Here is a 17,872-nt window from a genome sequence, read left to right as displayed (position 1 = left end):
TATCCATAGAACCACTCAAGTAGTTTCATATACCATATGGGACTTTAGGCAGATTTTTGAGGAGTTTGTGTTTATTTAAACTGGCCACCTAGAGCAAAGTGTCCAGTTAACACCCATTGACACTACTTAATTTCCTAAGCAACGGTGTGAATCTGCTCACTAAACAGTGTTAGTTTTACAGCTAAATAGAACATGGTTTACTGTGTGTCATTTTTATTACCATGTTTTGCATCTCTGTTGCACTGTGTACATTTTGCATTTTCTTTTCTTTTTTTAAGCTATGGAGGGAAATGTATTTAAAATAATCTCATATAGGGTCTCTTGTGACCAGTACCCATGGCAGTTTGATAGATTAAGTATTGGAATATAAGAAGCTGCGCACTGGGATATTCATCTTTTCTTCTCCCTGCCCACCATGTAAACTCCATCCTCACAAAAAAGAAATACTCAAATACTGATAGATATTGAGTAGACTAAACAAAAATTTTTTTTTCCTTCCAGTAGCACCTTAAAGACCAACTAAGTTAGTTCTTGGTATGAGCTTTCGTGTGCATGCACACTTCTTCAGGTGCTACTGGAAGGAAAAAATTTTTTTTGTTTGACTATGGCAGATCAACACGGCTACCTATCTGTAATTGAGTAGACTGTAATACTTGCTTTTCAACACCTATGCTTGGTTGGTAAACTATAAATATTCATATTTGGGAAATAATCAAATTGGTTCCTTGTTTGCTTAGAAAATCTTTCTCTTAACTCAGTATATCTGGCAGAGGCAAATACATTGGTAAAATTCAATTTAAATTTGAAAAACCACTTTTTTATGCATTATGATCTACTGTTCAAACAAAAGAAAATTACTTTTGGTTATGCCTAAAGTAGGCCTTCAGATTCCAGCTGAAGTGTTCCACCTACACAATATTCCTTGCCCTTTCCTCACAGTGTGACATGTGGCTGATGCTCTTGGTCACACTTGGATTGAGCTCATAGTCATTTCATCAGGGGAAGAAAAGCCCCTTTTAAATAAAGCTCTGTATTTCTGCTCATGCCCAGCTGCAGTCTTAATTCACATCACATATTTTCCTTCCAGAAGCTTCTTCAGTGTAACAATAGCATTGCCAAAACAAATTGACTCTGTAAGTTCCTACCAATTCATGCTGTGGTTTGAGCAAAAATATTAGGTGATAATTGACACCCAAGCACATAAAGGGGCTTCCCTTTACATACCCTTAAACCATAACTCTTAAACCCTTAAACCATAACTCATTCCCTCAAGATGGAATGACTGAAATTTACATTGCATAAAATGGCTTTCTAAGAAACATTATGTCTTGCAGGGTAAATGTGAGAAGCGTGTGCAGGATGTGATTGAGCGGCTTTGGGTTTTCATTGAGCAGCTAAGCATCAATACACTAGGTAAGCTTCCCTTGAAATCCATAAACCTGTTCTTAACCTTGCTGTTCTGCATTCAGTGCCTTTATCTTTTGATTTCAGAATGTGAGCATTGAAAGCAGGTGTTTTGATCACTGATTTTGATGTCACCACAGGTAGTGGTACTTAATGTTGTTTTGTAAGTGGTAGCAGGAAAGTGCAAGACTGTACTTCAAGGTGTGTCTGAAGATCATATGTTGCCAAGCTGAGAAGATGCTTCTGGCCTCATGATCAAATCTAATGACAGTGGGTGCAATACAACTTGTATGGCAGTACAAAGCATATTGCTGAATACTTAAGTGACCTTGATAACACAACACGAACACAGGTCATCTTTGCATATTGTAGTTGAACTGTAGCCCATTTTGCTTTAAGGTTTATTTTCTAAGCACGTATATGTTGAGAGTAGAAGAAATCAAGCATTGCCTTGCTTTGGGTCAGGCTGGGATCTGTTTGGTGGGAGTTTGCTAGCAGAGCATGAAGGAGATGGCATGAAGGGGGGGGGGGTTATCCTTCCACGGGAAATTTGGACACGAGTTCAAATTTGCCTATCTTGGCAAACAGTTGTTGATGGGCCTGAAATTGTCTTAAAAAAAATTAAAAGCTACCTAAACTAATGGTAGCCACCACCACCACATCTTGTGACCACAAATGACTGATTTGATGTGTACATGCATGCACTTGTTCAGTGTAACAAACAACATTGCAGTGTGGAATACTCCACTCTTTCAGCCAGCTGTGCTTTACTCCCAAACACTCCATTCCATTCCATTGGACTGTGTTTGAGGGGTGGTTCCCTCCTGTTTCTTTCTGTATTCTTTTATTTCTGAAAACCTTGGGGCTCCTCCAGTCCTCCTGATATAATCTCAGTGGCTACATAAAGAAGCAGCTTGGAGACTGGGTTCACTATTAGCATAGAGGGAATCAAGAATTCCCCCCCCCCCCCCGTCTTGAACTTGATAGTAATCAATTTCATTGGGTGATGCTGGGTCCTGGTACTAGGGGAGGGAGATCTTGCATGGACACTTTATTCCATGCTTTTATAATGCTCAGATTGAAAGCGAAACTTTAGCTTATTTGCTTATTTTACTTAGAAACTTCAGCACGGAATAAAGTGTCAATGAAAGAACTCCCTCCCATAGTATGAGGAACCCAGCATCACCCAATTACTAGCAAGTTAAAGTATATTTTACATTTGTGGAGATAAAGCTCAACAATTGGCTCAGCTGAGTTATTTATTAAATGTTTATTTCATGCCGGCAGCATGCTATGGCATTGTACAGATTAAAATACTTAGAATGTTAGATCTAATACTAATATGGTGAAGACAATTGGGTCACACTTAATTGATTTCTACATGTTTAGTTAAGAAGAGGAAAAGAATTCAGAGTAGTCTCTGAGAATGAAACTATCAGCTGGTTTAAGTCACAGAAAGGAAACACATTGTAGAATCTCTTTCACTAAAGTTATGTAAAAACACTTTTTTAAGGCCAGTTAACTTGCTTGTGTATAACTTGTTTCCCCCTCAGCACAGGTAAAGATTTCCAGAGTTACAATCCTACTATTTGAAAGTTGGCAGGTAATAAGGTAAAATGGCAATAAAAAAGATCAACTGTTGTAGGGCAGAATTGAAAAAGTTTAATTAAAAACAACAACACCCACAGAAGTCTTGGAGAACTAAGAGAGTGCTCACTTGCAATTCCACAACATTGGGAAATACAGTAACATTTAAACATTTTGAAGATAAAGCATTATATCCAACTAAGTCATAATCAGCTGGACTCATGAACATTTTCTTAGGTTTTTAAATTCATTCTGATCAACTTTAGTCAATTTCAGTGGGTCTACTCTGATTTTAAAACAAGTCATTCAGAATTGTATCTACTGAACAAATTATATGATCCTGTGACAGCAGATGGACTAGCTACCACTTGAAAAATATTTGTAGAATTCTTAACACTGGACCCAAATATATTTTGTCTGCCTCTGAAATTGGGTGTATCTCTTTTTTTACAGGAAAATTTTTAGCAGACAACATAGTAGGATCTGTGCTTGTATTCTCCTTAATATTTTGGATTCCTCTAAGCATTCTTGTACACTGTGTGGTAAGTTTCAATTACAAACCTCATGAAACAGATGCCTTTAAGTGTGGGCAGAAATTAAAGAGAGGTGTTTATATTTTGCTTCATTTATTAAACACAATGTCCTGGTGAATATACTTGAGCTTTACTCATGATAGTGGGTAGTTAAACATTTAGGGAACGTTCTACCCTGAAGTTAATCGGAGAGGGTGGGTGTCTTCCATAGCTGACTTGTTACATTTCCCTCTTTTTAATAGGACAAGAAGCTGGATAGGCAGTATGAAGAGAACACCAAATCTCTGTTTGGCCCCAGTGTAAGTTTGCTTTTTGCTGAATAATGTTTTCATTATCCTATGTGTTACAAAACAGATGTAACAGAGGCTTGCAGAGACTTCTCAGTACTGAGAACTATTCATGATGTTTAGGATGAACAAATTTCCATGGAATAAATGTATCTTCCAGAAGTTGATACACTTTTAGTAAACCACACTGGAAGTTTTGTAGAATTGTGGTATATACATCTTTTCATTTTAAAGTCATGAACTTGCTTTCTGTTCAGCTGAATGCTCTAATTTTGTAGTACTAGGAAATCCTGTTCCCAGGGCATTTACACTTGTCTACTCTCATTATTTGGATTCTACTTTATTTGAATCGGCTAGCATTAGTGATAGACGGAAAGTTCCGAGCACCAAAACATCTATACCCCATACTCCTCCAACATGTTAAAAAGATATTGAAGAAATGAAACTAAAGTTACTTCAAGATCCTACAGTTCATAGTACATCAAAATTATTAAAGTAACTTGCCACTACTGATGCCAGGATTTGTATCTGCCAGAATTCTGGGATTGGTAGCGCTAGTCAGTCTTCTGCCATCTGTGTTGAATCTTAGTACTTCCTGGTAGCCACTTTAGCTACAGAGCATTTGTGGACAGCTTGTCCAGAGATTGAAGAGGTCTGGCACTGTGTTTTCGGTCACCAGTCTTGTTCCATAACTGTGCTGCTTGTTTGTGTCCTTGCAGAATGTTGAGATGTTGAGCAGCATGGATTCGGCCTCTGTTCGAATTATCAAGCCGCCTCCTGCCGTGCCATCGACTAGCCGGCTCCAGCCCCTGCAGCCTATTGCACCAGTCTCTGTGGCAGCGGTGGTTCCGAAACTGGACCATCAAAGAATGGACACCATTCAAGAGGATCCTAGTACAGACTCTCACATGGAGGATGATGATTGCTTTGATAAGGTTCCTTTCCCAAACAACAGCACAACTGCCAAGTCGTTTGAGGATCTTACAGATCATCCTGTCACAAGGAGTGAGAAAGCATCGTCCTTCAAACTGCAACGCCAACATAGAGTGGACAGCAAAGAAACGGAATGCTAGTCTCTAGCTGCCTTTGGAGCTGTTGGCTCTGATGTGCAAAAATCATGTTCAATTTGATGAACTAAAGCCATTTCATTATAGAAATATATTGTATGTGTATATATTGTATTGGAAAACAGAAACAAGGAAGTGACCTACTGCAGATGCTGGCCATGTGTATGATCTTCTTTAGTTTCAGTGTGAGTGCTATGTACACACAGACTCAAGTGTACTGAAACTTTTTGAATTTTTTTTCTTGTAGTCTTGATTTGAACATTTCCTTCAGCCTGTGGCATAGAGGCATAATCTGCCTAATACCAATTGTTTCTTAGTATTTTTATAATGTGCCTTTTTGTAGTTGAACAGCACTGCAAAGTTTTTAGAATACAGAAGCCCCAATATGTAGTGATTTACCTTCTTGTATTTCAGCATTCAGCAGTATTTTTCTTTTAAGATGGAAAAATGAGGTGAACATTTTAAATTAAGAAAGATTTATGAAGTGTTATGGGGGGGGTTAAGGTAACACAGCAAATCTGATAAATGTTTTCATGGTCATTTGAAACAGGACTTTTAATTATGCAATTTTTGACCAGAAGCTAGTAGAGACCTAAGCAATGTTAAAAGTTCCATTTATTTCAGCAGGGCTTTAAGGGCACATGACAATGTCATGGATGATGGCCTTTTTCTACAAAACCAAGTGGGTAAAAATGTGCATTGAAACTTTACTGCTTCAGCTCTGTGGGGAGATTTTATTCTAGCAAATTACTGACTGCCAAAATTTGATTAAAAATAGTGCTGCTCACCATGGCTTTCGTGTGATACAAATCTAGAAAGGAGATGTCATGAAAGCATATCAATGTGTAATGAATACAGTTTTTTGCTTGTTTGAGGGGGTGAGGTCCAAGCAGAGTTCCTGTCCCCCACCCCAAGCAGCCAGTCTTATATGGATGGATTGGACACCTCCTGAGATCTGAAAGCAGTAACACCTTCATGTTGGTTGCTGAATTCATGTGGTCACTTCCTACCCTTTCTTATAGTTGGGGGTGGTGTTGAGACCCTGCAAAGTTTTTTTTCCTTATAAATTGGCAGGAGGAGATTGATTTCAATATTGGGGCCTGTGACTATAGAACTGCATGGACCGAAGAAAGTGGTGTTACTGCTTAAATAACTATTTTGCAACATAATCATGTCCTACATTAATTTGTGTAAAATGTACACATTTAATAGCTGCATCAAAAGCCAACAAAGTATATAAAAAATCCTCAGTTATGAAAGACTTGTATTTTTTCATATCTGATCAACCAAACCTGTGACAAATGTGTCTTTTTCATGGATATTTGTTACACTAATACTTGAACTTGTGCCCTTTTGGTATTTGTATCTATAGTCTGATTTTAGATTTCTTACTTAGCAGTAAAATTTTGTGTGAGAAGTGAACTCCCAATACAATGTAATAAAGTGATTTTTATACCTCTCCTTAAAAGCGCTGTGTGCAAGCTGACTTCTCTTTGTAGTAAATGCACCTTCTGTAGAGGTGTGATTTAATAAAAGGTATATTACCATGATTGCCTGCAATAAACAAAAAATGGATTAGTTATGAGTTCAGGTACTGTTCTTCCCTTTTTATTGCATTCTGAAATTGACTAAGATGAAGCATTTCATTTTAGTAGTTGGGTTAACACCAGCATTTTGTGTGCTAAAGATAAGCGACTGAAATAGGATTTTGGCACTGCCAGAACTTAATGTTATCTGCCATTTTCCAATAAAATCCCACTAAATTATTTCAGTTCCAAAATTTAAGTGATGGCTAATTGCCACAGTTTTTTATGAAGTGGGATTAATGTTGGTTTGCACATTAGACACTGGCCCAATTTGGCAGTCACATTAAATCATAAAGCATGATAGGAACAAGTCACAGCAGACACTGAGCTCTTATGCTCTCCCCTTGCCCCGACCCATATTCTCCAATATAGCTGCAAGGAGTTCAGAATTAATTTTTTTGCTCTACTACTTATGTCAACAGTAACCACGGTTTTGTTAGTTTGGACAATGTAAGTTGTGCTTAAGCAAAAATAGAAAGAAAAGCTTCTGAACTCCTCATGGCTGAACTAAAGCAGCAAGTGGAGACCCTATCAGGAAAACTAGTTTAGCATGATGTCTGAACACAGCCACTAGGAGGCTGTCAGCTCAGAGAGCCTCTCTGGTTACATTTAATTACAGCAACACCTTTCAACCCTCTTTTAGGCTGTATCTCACCTCCTTTATTTGTCTATTAAAAAAGAGCAACACCACTGAAAACAGAAGTCTGTAACTACTACCATGCCTTGAGCTCATTTCTCTGAATAAAATAGCCACTTGCAGTCAGAAAATACATAAAGAATATAGACAGGGCAATGATATCCAACAGTATGCAACCAAAGAGCACAAAGGGAAGAGCTGAAGGCGGCAATCCAGGCTTTAAACAAATATGTGGGCTTCTGGGAAATGGTCGCTTGCCTTAAATAAACTGATACTTGTATTTTATAACTAGAAATATTCACTAATCTTACATGCTGCGTGAAATATCTCAAAAAATTTTTGAATAGCCAAAGGCAGTTGAGTTTCAATATTTGAATAGGACAAAAACGTCAAAGAACACAGTGTGGCATGTGTGTTCTAGACAAACTCAAAACTTACTTTTTGTTTTCCAATTAATTTTTTATTGAAATATGACAACATATAAACTTCCCTTAATCTAAAGAATGTAAGAAATGAATTTGTTGAAAACTAGTAACATTAAGTAAACCTGGGAGGCAAGTTCTTAAGTTTATGTGCTGCCTGGAGATAGTAATCTGAAATTAATTACAGCTTACGATTCAATTCTAGTGATCAACTTGACCAGGGGTTGGCAACCTAAGACCCATGGGCCGTAAGTGGCCCACGGAGACTGTTTAACGCCCATGAGCCACCCCCAAACTGAGCCACCTGTTCGGTGAGCGAGTCCCCCCGTGCTGCGCTAAACAGGCACAGCGGGGGACTCTCTTCCGCGGCTCCGGAAATTGCTTCTGCGCAGACGCCGAAAATCACTTCTGCTCAGGCACAGTTTTCAGCATCTGGGCATGCGCAGAAGCGATTTCCAGCGCCACGAACATGCACAGACGCGATTTCTGGCATTGCACTGAATCTCCGCAGGAGTGATCCGGCCCATGCCAGGTAAGCCTTGCCGACTCCTGAACTTGACATTCAACCTGCTCATCTGCTATGGGCATAGGTACAGTTCCACCAGCCTCCAGCTGTGGAGTGATGCTAGTGTTGCTCTCCCCATCCTACCCACTAATGTCAGTGAACTTCCTGCTGGGAAGAAGCTGAGATGACCTATGATCCAGAGCTGGTTCCACTGCTATGACTTAAGAGACATCAGCTCCAATTGCTATGCCAGCTCCAGGCTTCTACCTGCCTCATGTCCTGGCTGGTGTGAACCTTGGGACTGAATATGGGAGTGGCTCTGCTGCCAAAAGTCTGGGGAAAAAGCTGGTCACAATAAAAAGAGCATATAAACTACTTGTGGCGTTATTTTTGTAGGAAAGATCGAGACAGTAAACACAAGTAGCTCAATGTCAATAGGAGTTCAAATAATATTAGCTAAAACACAAAATATTGTAAATGATACAGTTACTATGGAATTACTCAGCTTCAAGTTCAGTTGGTCACTGCAATTACTGGATTGTTTAAATATGCCTTAAGTATAGCTTGAGGCACTGCTACAGCTTAATGCCACTGTTTAATGAGGAAAAATTGAAATGATTCAGACAATCTAAAAATATAGGAAAATTTATTTTGTATTTGAAAAGATACCTGCTGTTTTCTCTCCAGCAGCCACTGTTTTTATAACTTTTATAAATCATGAAGATTCCCCTGAAGGCTAGCTTCAGGGTTGAGATGATCTACATCACGCCAGTAGGGAAGCATTACAGGGAGTGCTGATGTTCTTTGTTCCAGGAGTGACCAAAGCTGGTTTGCTAGAAAATTGTTTCCTTCTGCTGATAAATGAAGTCCATCGGAGAGGTAGCAGCCAAAGTCCTAAAACGGATGTTTTCAAAAGATACAACAAACTAGTCTGGTGACGTTTTAGACGGAAATGAAAGCCAAACACATTTAAGCAAGCTACTACTGTTCTACAGAACCACGGCATGGGCCCTTTGAATCAACATTTGCTTCAGTTTAATGAGTGTCCCAAATTGACACATTGTTTCTAATGACATTCTAAAAACTCACTATTAAAATGTCTAGAGATTGGTTGGGTTGTCTTGCCCAACATAAAGCAACCAACAAATCCAATAAATAAATAAAACGGGTCATACCTGGTTATTTTTTTGCATAAGTGTCCACAGATCAATGATGGAAGTGCCACACTCACTGGCTACTTTAACACATGCCTTGGCATATTCTCCTGTGGTAGAGTTGAGGCGGTTTAATTTTTCACCTGTTGAGAATTGGGGGTTGGCAGGGAGGGGGAAAGGTCAACAAAAGGAGGGCTTTAGATTTTTTGCTTCTTGCATTGATAGCACAATTATGATTCAAGCTCCACATTCAAATATAATTTGAATATGGCTTCAAGGATCCATATGCCATATGCATGTCAATATGAACACTTGCTAGGGTATGTCAGGTTGCTGAAGTAATATCTGAGCTTTTCATGTGGGCAACTTAGCTTTCATTTTCGTCTAACCTATGTTTGCTTTTATACATCTTCTGGAATTTTAATTTAGTTTATTGTGATTTCTAATGTGTAATGACTTAATGTTATATATTATGATTCAATGTACCTTGAACACTCCATGTATAATTAGAAAGTTGGAGTAGAAATAAACTTGGGTGTGGAAAGGACCCACAGCAGTTTACCCTTAGCTATGGGAACCAAAACCAGGCTGTTCTCAAGCCCTCCCTGCCTGCATTTCCCCTTGGAAAACACACTCTAGCTGCTTGAAAAAAGTCTCCAGTGGCTCCACAAGATGCTTTTTGCAAGCCTAAAACCTTCTTGGGAGAGGACAAGGAAGGGACATGGTGGGCTGGGCAGCGAGGCCCCAAGGATTTTTCGTTTTCCACCCCTGGAAACTCAGTACACAGCAAAATATTTTTGTTCACATACCTACTGCTGGATGGTGGTTTTTGTTTTTTTAAAATAATTGGATCTACATCCACAATGCTGCATGTTTTCATTCTTATTTTGAAGGTGTTGGATGCACACACACTTCAATTTAGTGAGGTGTGGATGATGGAACAAAGTTGGCAGAGACCACGTGAGCAGGCTAGTGAAAATTAACTTATAGCACTTCCCAAAACTACATTTGCCATAATACTAAAAATGTGTTAAGCCTATTTTCTTGCTGTACAGAAGCATCAGATAATCCAGACATTTTGCTTTGCTTCTATAGCATTTAAATCATAGCATAGCAGTTCTATGATCACACAGCAATGGCCACCAGTTGTCACTTAAGACAGTTACTTCCTATAGAACATTTAATAGGTTGACCACTAGAGTGTTCAGAGCTTAGGTACACTATTTTCTTTTCTTAATCCAAAATGAGAGGAGATAAAAACTCTCTTACCTTTGGCAATGCACTCTTTTTCCCAAGCTGCTTCATGCAGAGGTGGTGGCGTCACCAAAATTACTTTATCCTCTGTAATGTCCACAGACTTTAGGTATTGTATCATACTTTGCAAATTGTCAGCGTACTCATCCAGTGGCACATGCTGTTTAGGGTTCACATCTGTTCAGGGAAGATAGTTTACATTTAGGTAAGATGGTTCACACTACCTTCCCACCTGCATTGCTCTAATGGGCCATTTGTGCATCCATGCCCATTGATAAACCAACTATATGTTTACATTACATCAAGCTGCAGAAGAGGAAGGGGAAGGAATCATAGAATCATAGAGTTGGAAGAGACCACACGGGCCATCGAGTCCAACCCCCTGCCAAGCAGGAAACACCATCAGAGCACTCCTGACATATGGTTGTCAAGCCTCTGCTTAAAGACCTCCAAAGAAGGAGACTCCACCACACTCCTTGGCAGCAAATTCCACTGTCGAACAGCTCTTACTGTCAGGAAGTTCTTCCTAATGTTTAGGTGGAACCTTCTTTCTGTGGGATGCAGAACCCACACCAGCTCTGCAGAGAAGCCAGGCTCCTTCCCCCAACAACTATTTCCTGCCAGCAGCCATTACATCGGGTTTCAAGAGAGAAAGAAGGGAGGTGGGGTCACTCCATTGGTGTAGCTGAAACCAACAATTTGGGCTCCTCCTGGCCAATTTGTGACTAAGACGTTATAACCTGAGGGTGCTTATCTTCTCCCTCTTAACCCATTTTCCTTTTATGTTGTGTCTTTTTAAAGATTGAGTGTAGATATATTTAAGTCACTCTGGCAACTTCTTAAAAAAGATTATTTTTTTTTGCTTTAGAGTGGAATAGAGGCAATTTGAATAAATAAATATTGAGCCATGAGTTATTGAGACAAGACAAGAAATACGATAAATTATCATTTTAAGCAAATGTAATTCTACTTTTGCTTACAAATATTACACTATTAGAGGGAGATGAACTGAATAGGCACAATCTACATGCAGAGACAGCACAGCCCTGTTCTCTTCCTACACACACTCACAAACACAGGCATCTCACTGTTCTACCCAGCTCTCCCTCTCACCTTGGTACAAGCAATCCTAGAATCAACAGTGCCTGCAGAAGTGGGACAGGGGAGCACTCAGCAGATATCCAACACCTAAGGTCCACAAATGTCCGTGGTTTTATCTTGTGCTCAATTCCCTTCTTGTCATCAAAGCATAAGAGCCCTGCTAGCTCAGGACAAGAGCTCATCTAGTTCAGCATTCTGTTCTTACAGTGGCCAACCAGATGCCTATGACAGGCCAAGCAGGACCTGAGTACAATGGCATTCTTGGGACCCCACCCACCCCGGTATTCAGAGGCATAATGCTAGCAGCTGCTGATAACTCAACATTGCCCACACTCCTGGCATCAGTAACTGCAAGCTGTGCAGTGCTCACATGGCACGGGTTGCACTTTTAAACCGTAATTAAAGGTGTCTGCTTAGTCCCACTTTCCAGTGCTCTAGTTTACCACTCAAGCACTGAGCTAAGTGCATAGGAAGCTACCAGTGTTACAAGGCCTGGAATTTGCCGTATGTTTGGCCATAGAAACAAATAAATGCGAAATTCATTGCTGCTTTACTTAGTATTTTGTTTTAGTGCTACGCTGCTCAGAAAACATATTTTTTATGGAAAGGTAGCACATAAACCCTTAAAAAATACGTTTAAAAATAAAGTGTTTGAAATGCTAACTCTCAGATATCTGAAATTACATGTCTACTGCAACCTGATGAAATATTCTGGAAAAAAAGAGTGGGAAGGGGAGAGCAAAACTATACTGCACCTTTTAAAGCACCATCATTGGCTCCAAAGAAGACAGTTACAGCAACAGTGTTCTTAGCATCAGAATCTTTGCTGATCAATCTTGGCAGAGCAATTTTTGCCCACCTTGTGTTATAGCCAGAGAGTCCACGATTCAGAACATCACATTTTCTAAAAGGAGTATATATGGAAAGAAATGTCATCCTGTAATAATACCATGTTCTGAATGTGGAAGACTAGTCAGCCACCTGCACAAGTATCTACTTTCTTTTCCTCCACTCCTCACAGTAAACTACATTTCACAATGTTAAAACAGAATGCCATATTTACACAGCATGTGTGTGCACTTGTGTATCTACAGGCAGAATTCTCTCACATTTCCTGATTTATGTGATCGCAGGCTTTGTTTGCATTATCTTCCTTTTAGTATTAAGCAATTGCTTCTTAAAAACCGAGGCTTTACATTTTCAGTAAATGTTTCCAATAAACTTCAGAATTAAGAAGTAAAAGAACAAAATTATCAGGGGTTTTGATGTTATGCATCAAACAAATGAAGGTTCTCAAAAGAATAATTATTTTCAGATTATCTTCCTAAACACCTGAGATATTTCATTTTTAAACCCAGCTGAAACACAACATTAACTATGTCTTACCTAGCCAAGCGGTGAGCAAGTGAGGCTCCCCATCCATTTTCTTGGAAGGAAAACTAAACGAGAGGAAAGTAATGAATATTTAACAAAATTAATTTAAGTCGCACGTCACTGGACCAAATAATGCATTCCTGCCTGCTCTCCCTAGCGTTCTGGTCTCTGTGGTACTGTTGCTCTATCATCACTCCACAGACAAGTCAGGCTTGCTGTTAAACAATATACCATATTTTTCCGTGTATAAGTCTAGGTTTTTTTTTTACCAATAAATTAGGTTTAAAATTGGGGCTCATCTTATACATGGGTAGTGCTGAGGGGTATTTTCTTAATTTGGAGTCCCCAAAATTGGGGGCGTCTTATACATGGGGGCATCTTATACACAGAAAAATACGGTACATCAGCTAAGGCTATCTGCTAGGACGCAGTACCACTTCTTACCTGGTAACTTGCTGCTCTACCATTGCTCCCAAGGCACTAAATAGATACATACATTAAAGAAAGAAAGGCCAATTAATGCAATCAACAGAAGCAAGCAGCAAAACTTTTCTTGAACCTTCCCACGTGTGCAGCTTTGCATGTTTCAGTGCTTCAAAAAGCTTAAGCCCAGGCTTCACTCTACAGAGCTACCTTTCCTCCACCCTCCTATTCCTTTTTTCCTCGTGTGTTGCACAATTTTAAATTGTAAGCCTGATGGTAGGGACCCTTTTAACACCAATTTCTGCAAACAGCTCAGTGGGGGGGGGTGAGGCGAGAGAGGGGAGATTTAGAATGCAAATAAGTAAATAATGAATTAACGAACGATAGGATGAATGCAGAAAATGATTGCTTTCCTTTTCATGGAGGAACATTTGAAAAAATCTTTGTGTTCGTATGCCAATTTTGTAAATTATGAGAGTAAAGACGGATGAAGGGCAGGGGGTCTGGCAACAGCAACCCCTCGTTATTAACAATACCATGGTTGCTTTTGCACGGTGCCACTGCTTGGAGAGTTTAGAGGACGCCCCGCTTATCTTTACCTGCACTGCAGTGGCAAGAGAAGAGGCCTCAACCCTGAGTCAGCCCTAGGCCGTTGCCACTGTATTAAACCAGCATTTCGAAAACAGATGCCCCAGTCCACCAAGGCCGAATCCACATATAGTGGTACCTTGGCTTACGAACTTAATCCATTCCGGAAGTCTGTTCTTAAACCGAAACTGTTCTTAAACTGAGGCACGCTTTCCCTAATGAGGCCTCCCGCCGCTGGTGCCCTTCCACCGTTCGGATTCTGTTCTTAGACAGAGGTAAAGTTCTCAGACCGGGACACGACTTCCTTTTTTGCAGAGTTCGTAAACTGAATCGTTCTTAAACCGGAATGTTCTTAAACCGAGGTACCACTGTACAAACAGCAGGCTTCACTGTGTCTGTCTTTTAAACTCCACTTGCTAAACCATTTCTGATGTGGCTCCCAGCCTCTCACACTCAGTCTGGCCTTCAATGGCACTTTGGGGCACCAGGTAAAAATGTACCCCCCCCCCCTCCCAGGCATGTATTATTGGATGAAGACCAGTAACATTGCTTGGTGTTAAGTGCAGCTGCTGAAACTTTCTGCAGCTGCTATTGCATGTGTTAACACGCTGCATGCGTTCTTGCCAAATTTTGTGCAAAAATCCATACTTGTGATTTTAAATCTTGTTAAGTTGCTGGGCAACCTTTTTGCAGGACGAGCAACTAACAACAACAACGATGCTGAGATGATGATAATAATGTTATAAGAAAAACAATCTGCTCCCTTTCCCTTATGGGGTATTCCGGAGCTCGTATAGAGTCCTTAAGTGGGTTCCCTATCCGTAGGAAAGTAAGCCTGATCCTTTATTAAAGGAACTGTTGCAACAGGATCACCACTCACCACACACAGGAGGGAGAACCCTGAACAATAACGCACAAGCCCTTATATAGACCTTTGAAACTGCCTACCCTGTAGCCCAAAACCACCCCCTTAAAACATCATACATACATCACAGAAGGAAGGGGTCTACAGCAGAAATCCTACCTGCCAGGATACCTGACAGTGGTCACTGATGGCAGTACCTGGGCAGTCTGGCCATTCTTTTGTGATGGTCAATACTTTAGCTCCTGAGTCCAGGTCACAGGCTTACTTTAAAAAGGTAAAGGACCCCTGACAGTTAAGTCCAGTCGCGAACGACTCTGGGGTTGCAACACTCATCTCGCTTTATTGGCCGAGGGAGCCGGTGTTTGTCCACAGACAGTTTTTCCAGGTCATGTGGCCAGCATGACTAAGCCGCTTCTGGCGAAACCAGAGCAGTGCATGGAAATGCTGTTTACCTTCCCGCTGGAGTGGTACCTATTTATCGACTTGCACTTTGACGTGCTTTTGAACTGCTAGGTGGGCAGGAGCTGGGACCGAGCAACGGGAGCTCACCCTGTCGTGGGGATTCGAACTGCTGACTTCCTATCGGCAAGCCCTAGGCTCAGTGGTTTAAACCACAGTGCCACCCGCGTCCCTTTATTCATACACAAATACACCCTTAAGACAGGCTCACTTTATTCATACACAGATGTGCCCTTAAGACAGGATTTGCAAGCCAAAAGACAATAGGAAGGCTTTTCCCCATTTGCCTTCCTTACTGCAGAGGAGTATTTGAGGTCATTGGGAGTGTCAACATGGCTTCAGGATTGCTCTCCCATACTATTTCAGACACATGGTTCATATATATTTAGATAGGTGTGCATTTATGAATATTTATTCTATATCTGAGACCTTAAAATTATTATAAAAACAACAATGCTGAGATGACGACGACAACAACAAAGGCGATATCCCGACCCCAGACCCCACTTCTGTGTCTGCAGCAAGACAACCACCAAACCAGCTTCCCTGCCCGTTCTCCTCCTTCCTTACAATTCTGCTGTTGTCGGTGGGGAAATCAGAAGTGGGGTAGGACAAGGCCCTAGGGCGAGGCGTCAGGGGCGACGCTTTGAGTAAGAGCAGACGAAGGCGCCTGGGCCGGCCTTCGTCGTCGTGACCCGCCTTCCCAACCGCTGGCGGCGAGGAGGAGGAGAAGCCACCCCTCGGGAGAATTACCTCAGTGATGGAGTCTCCGAAGAGGATGACCCTCGGTGGGGACCACAGCAGCAGCCGCCTCCCGCAGGCCTGGGCCTCAGAGAGGGCCATCGGAGTCGGTCGTCTGGGCGGCGGAGAGGCGGGCCGGTCTTGAGGCCGCTCTTTACAGCGCTTGCCTTCCGCTCCGCTGAGCTGAGGAGGAGCCGCCGCCGCCGCATACAGAGGGGCTTTAGGCGAGGCTGCCGCTTTGCCCGCCGGCATTCAAAGGGGAAGTGGGGGGCGCGCGCGGGGGGAGACCCTCAGGCCTCTCCCTCCGTCTCCCCTGGCCGGGTTATAGCGAAGGTGGCGTAAAAAACCTGAAGGCCAACCCGACGCACCTGGGGAGCCCCACACCTGCAGCAGCACCAGCACACGAACGGTTCAAAGTGTGGCTGATTTAAACAGCTGGGTGATCAGGGTTCAAATTCCACCCCCTGAGCTCCATGGCCTAGTCAGAATTTGAACCCTGATTTCCCAGCTGCTTAATCACACACACACACACACAAACAATTTTTATTACATTTTTTGTTTTACAATTTAGAATATTCATTTAACCAACCTTAAAATATCAATGACTTCCCTTCTTCTCCTTCCATGGTTCATTTTGCATGACATAAATCCCTGCATATTTTATATAAACCAAGCCATTCAGTATTCCATTATTACATCTTATCAAAACTTATTTACACTGTTGAATTTATCTTAACGTTTCCAAGTGTACACAATTTCCCCCCATATATTCCATAAACATTTTCCAATCTACTTTAAATGTATGTTCTTCTATATGTTAGATCTGCAAGCTGCGTATATTCCATTAGTTTAAGTTGCCATTCCTCTTTAGTTGGGACCCTCGCTCGTTTTCCATTTTTGGGTTAACAAAACACAGGCCGCAGTAGTGGCATACATAAATAACCTTTTTTGACACCTCATAGTGCAAGTATCGTTTATTAAATTTCTATCCTACCTTTTTAATCTTAAGATCATAGGGCGTTTTACAACAGGAAAAAAGTGAAATATATATATGGGCATAGCCAAGGGATGGGGGGGGGGCAGCTGCCCTCCACCCTAGATCCACAAATATTATTGTAAAGCACTGAAAGCACTCTATTATTTGAGGTTATGACACTCCCCCTACAGCAGAAGCCTGCCGCCCTCTAATGTCCTCTTCACGTGGGTATTTTTATCTGTGATTTTACAACTTTGATCTCCTAAAAAAAGAAAATTTGGCTGCCCCCCCCCCAAAAGAATACTGGATACACCCATGAAAATATAGGATAATTAGATGAAGCGAGCCAGGTGTAGAATCATATGTGCCACCTTCAGCTTTTTGGAAGAAAGGTGGATATAAATTGTATTTATGTATAAAAGTATCTATACACCATCCCCTCCTCAAACGACACAGTAGTGCATAGCAATACATTTAATGGCTACTGAAGAAAATTAAAAATGGCTGCTTAGGCCTGTCTGGATAAGTATTCCCAGGGCACCTGCCAAATTAGCTGGAAGTATTCCACAGCATGAGGGTTTATTCCCTACCCCCTACAATCAACCCGTGTATCACTTTTAAAATAGAAACTGGAGACACTGCATGCCCAACTTCTGGTTGAGGTCAGTCGGGCCTCTGTAAATGCAATAAAGAATGCTAACAACATTAATAGCAATAGCACTTTCCCACTCATGTTCCTAAGCAACTTTAGGGTGAAAGGTGGGTAATCAATCAAAATAATAACTGGTATTCAGTTGCATACTGTCTGATGCTGGAGGTTATGCTTAGCTAGACCTGCCCTCCATGAAGCTGTGTTATCATCTACCCATCTCTGCCATTGCCACCCCCATATTGTGTGAAAGCAGGCAG

At 41.1% G+C, this 17,872-nt stretch overlaps 2 protein-coding genes across 3 annotated transcripts in view; one reads left to right on the top strand and one right to left on the bottom strand.

The window, feature by feature from the left end:
- Positions 1-6,346, top strand: part of ADAM17 (ADAM metallopeptidase domain 17) — a 28,247-nt gene extending 21,901 nt beyond the window's left edge. For both annotated transcript variants that reach the window (XM_083607244.1, XM_083607243.1), the window contains exons 16-19: positions 1,335-1,413; positions 3,445-3,533; positions 3,767-3,823; positions 4,531-6,346. In XM_083607244.1, coding sequence (XP_083463370.1) covers positions 1,335-1,413; positions 3,445-3,533; positions 3,767-3,823; positions 4,531-4,884 — 579 coding nt within the window. In that variant the 3' untranslated portion in view covers positions 4,885-6,346. The remainder of the gene's footprint in view (positions 1-1,334; positions 1,414-3,444; positions 3,534-3,766; positions 3,824-4,530) is intronic.
- IAH1 (isoamyl acetate hydrolyzing esterase 1 (putative)) lies at positions 3,044-16,402 on the bottom strand. The gene is made up of 7 exons (XM_083607416.1): positions 16,000-16,402; positions 12,924-12,976; positions 12,293-12,441; positions 10,452-10,613; positions 9,204-9,325; positions 8,698-8,922; positions 3,044-6,432 (listed from the first exon to the last, which is right to left on the bottom strand). Exons 1-6 carry the CDS (start codon positions 16,237-16,239, stop codon positions 8,737-8,739), a joined length of 912 nt encoding a protein of 303 aa, XP_083463542.1. The 5' UTR covers positions 16,240-16,402; the 3' UTR covers positions 3,044-6,432; positions 8,698-8,736.
- Between the last annotated feature and the right edge of the window lie 1,470 nt (positions 16,403-17,872).

Source organism: Podarcis filfolensis, assembly GCF_964270895.1.
Source record: "Podarcis filfolensis genome assembly, chromosome: 3".
NCBI classification, from domain to species: Eukaryota; Metazoa; Chordata; class Lepidosauria; order Squamata; family Lacertidae; genus Podarcis; species Podarcis filfolensis.
The sequence above is the reverse complement of the archived record's forward strand: the minus strand, read 5'-3'. Positions and strand labels throughout refer to the sequence as shown.

Bases quoted from the DNA above. Each gene is read 5' to 3' on its own strand.
- IAH1 (XM_083607416.1), bottom strand. From the start codon at position 16,239: ATGCCGGCGGGCAAAGCGGCAGCCTCGCCTAAAGCCCCTCTGTATGCG. The intron at 12,442-12,923 runs GTAAGACATAGT...TACTCCTTTTAG, and splicing joins CTTGCTCACCGCTTGGCTAG to AAAATGTGATGTTCTGAATC. The intron at 9,326-10,451 runs GTAAGAGAGTTT...AATTCTCAACAG, and splicing joins AAAAGAGTGCATTGCCAAAG to GTGAAAAATTAAACCGCCTC.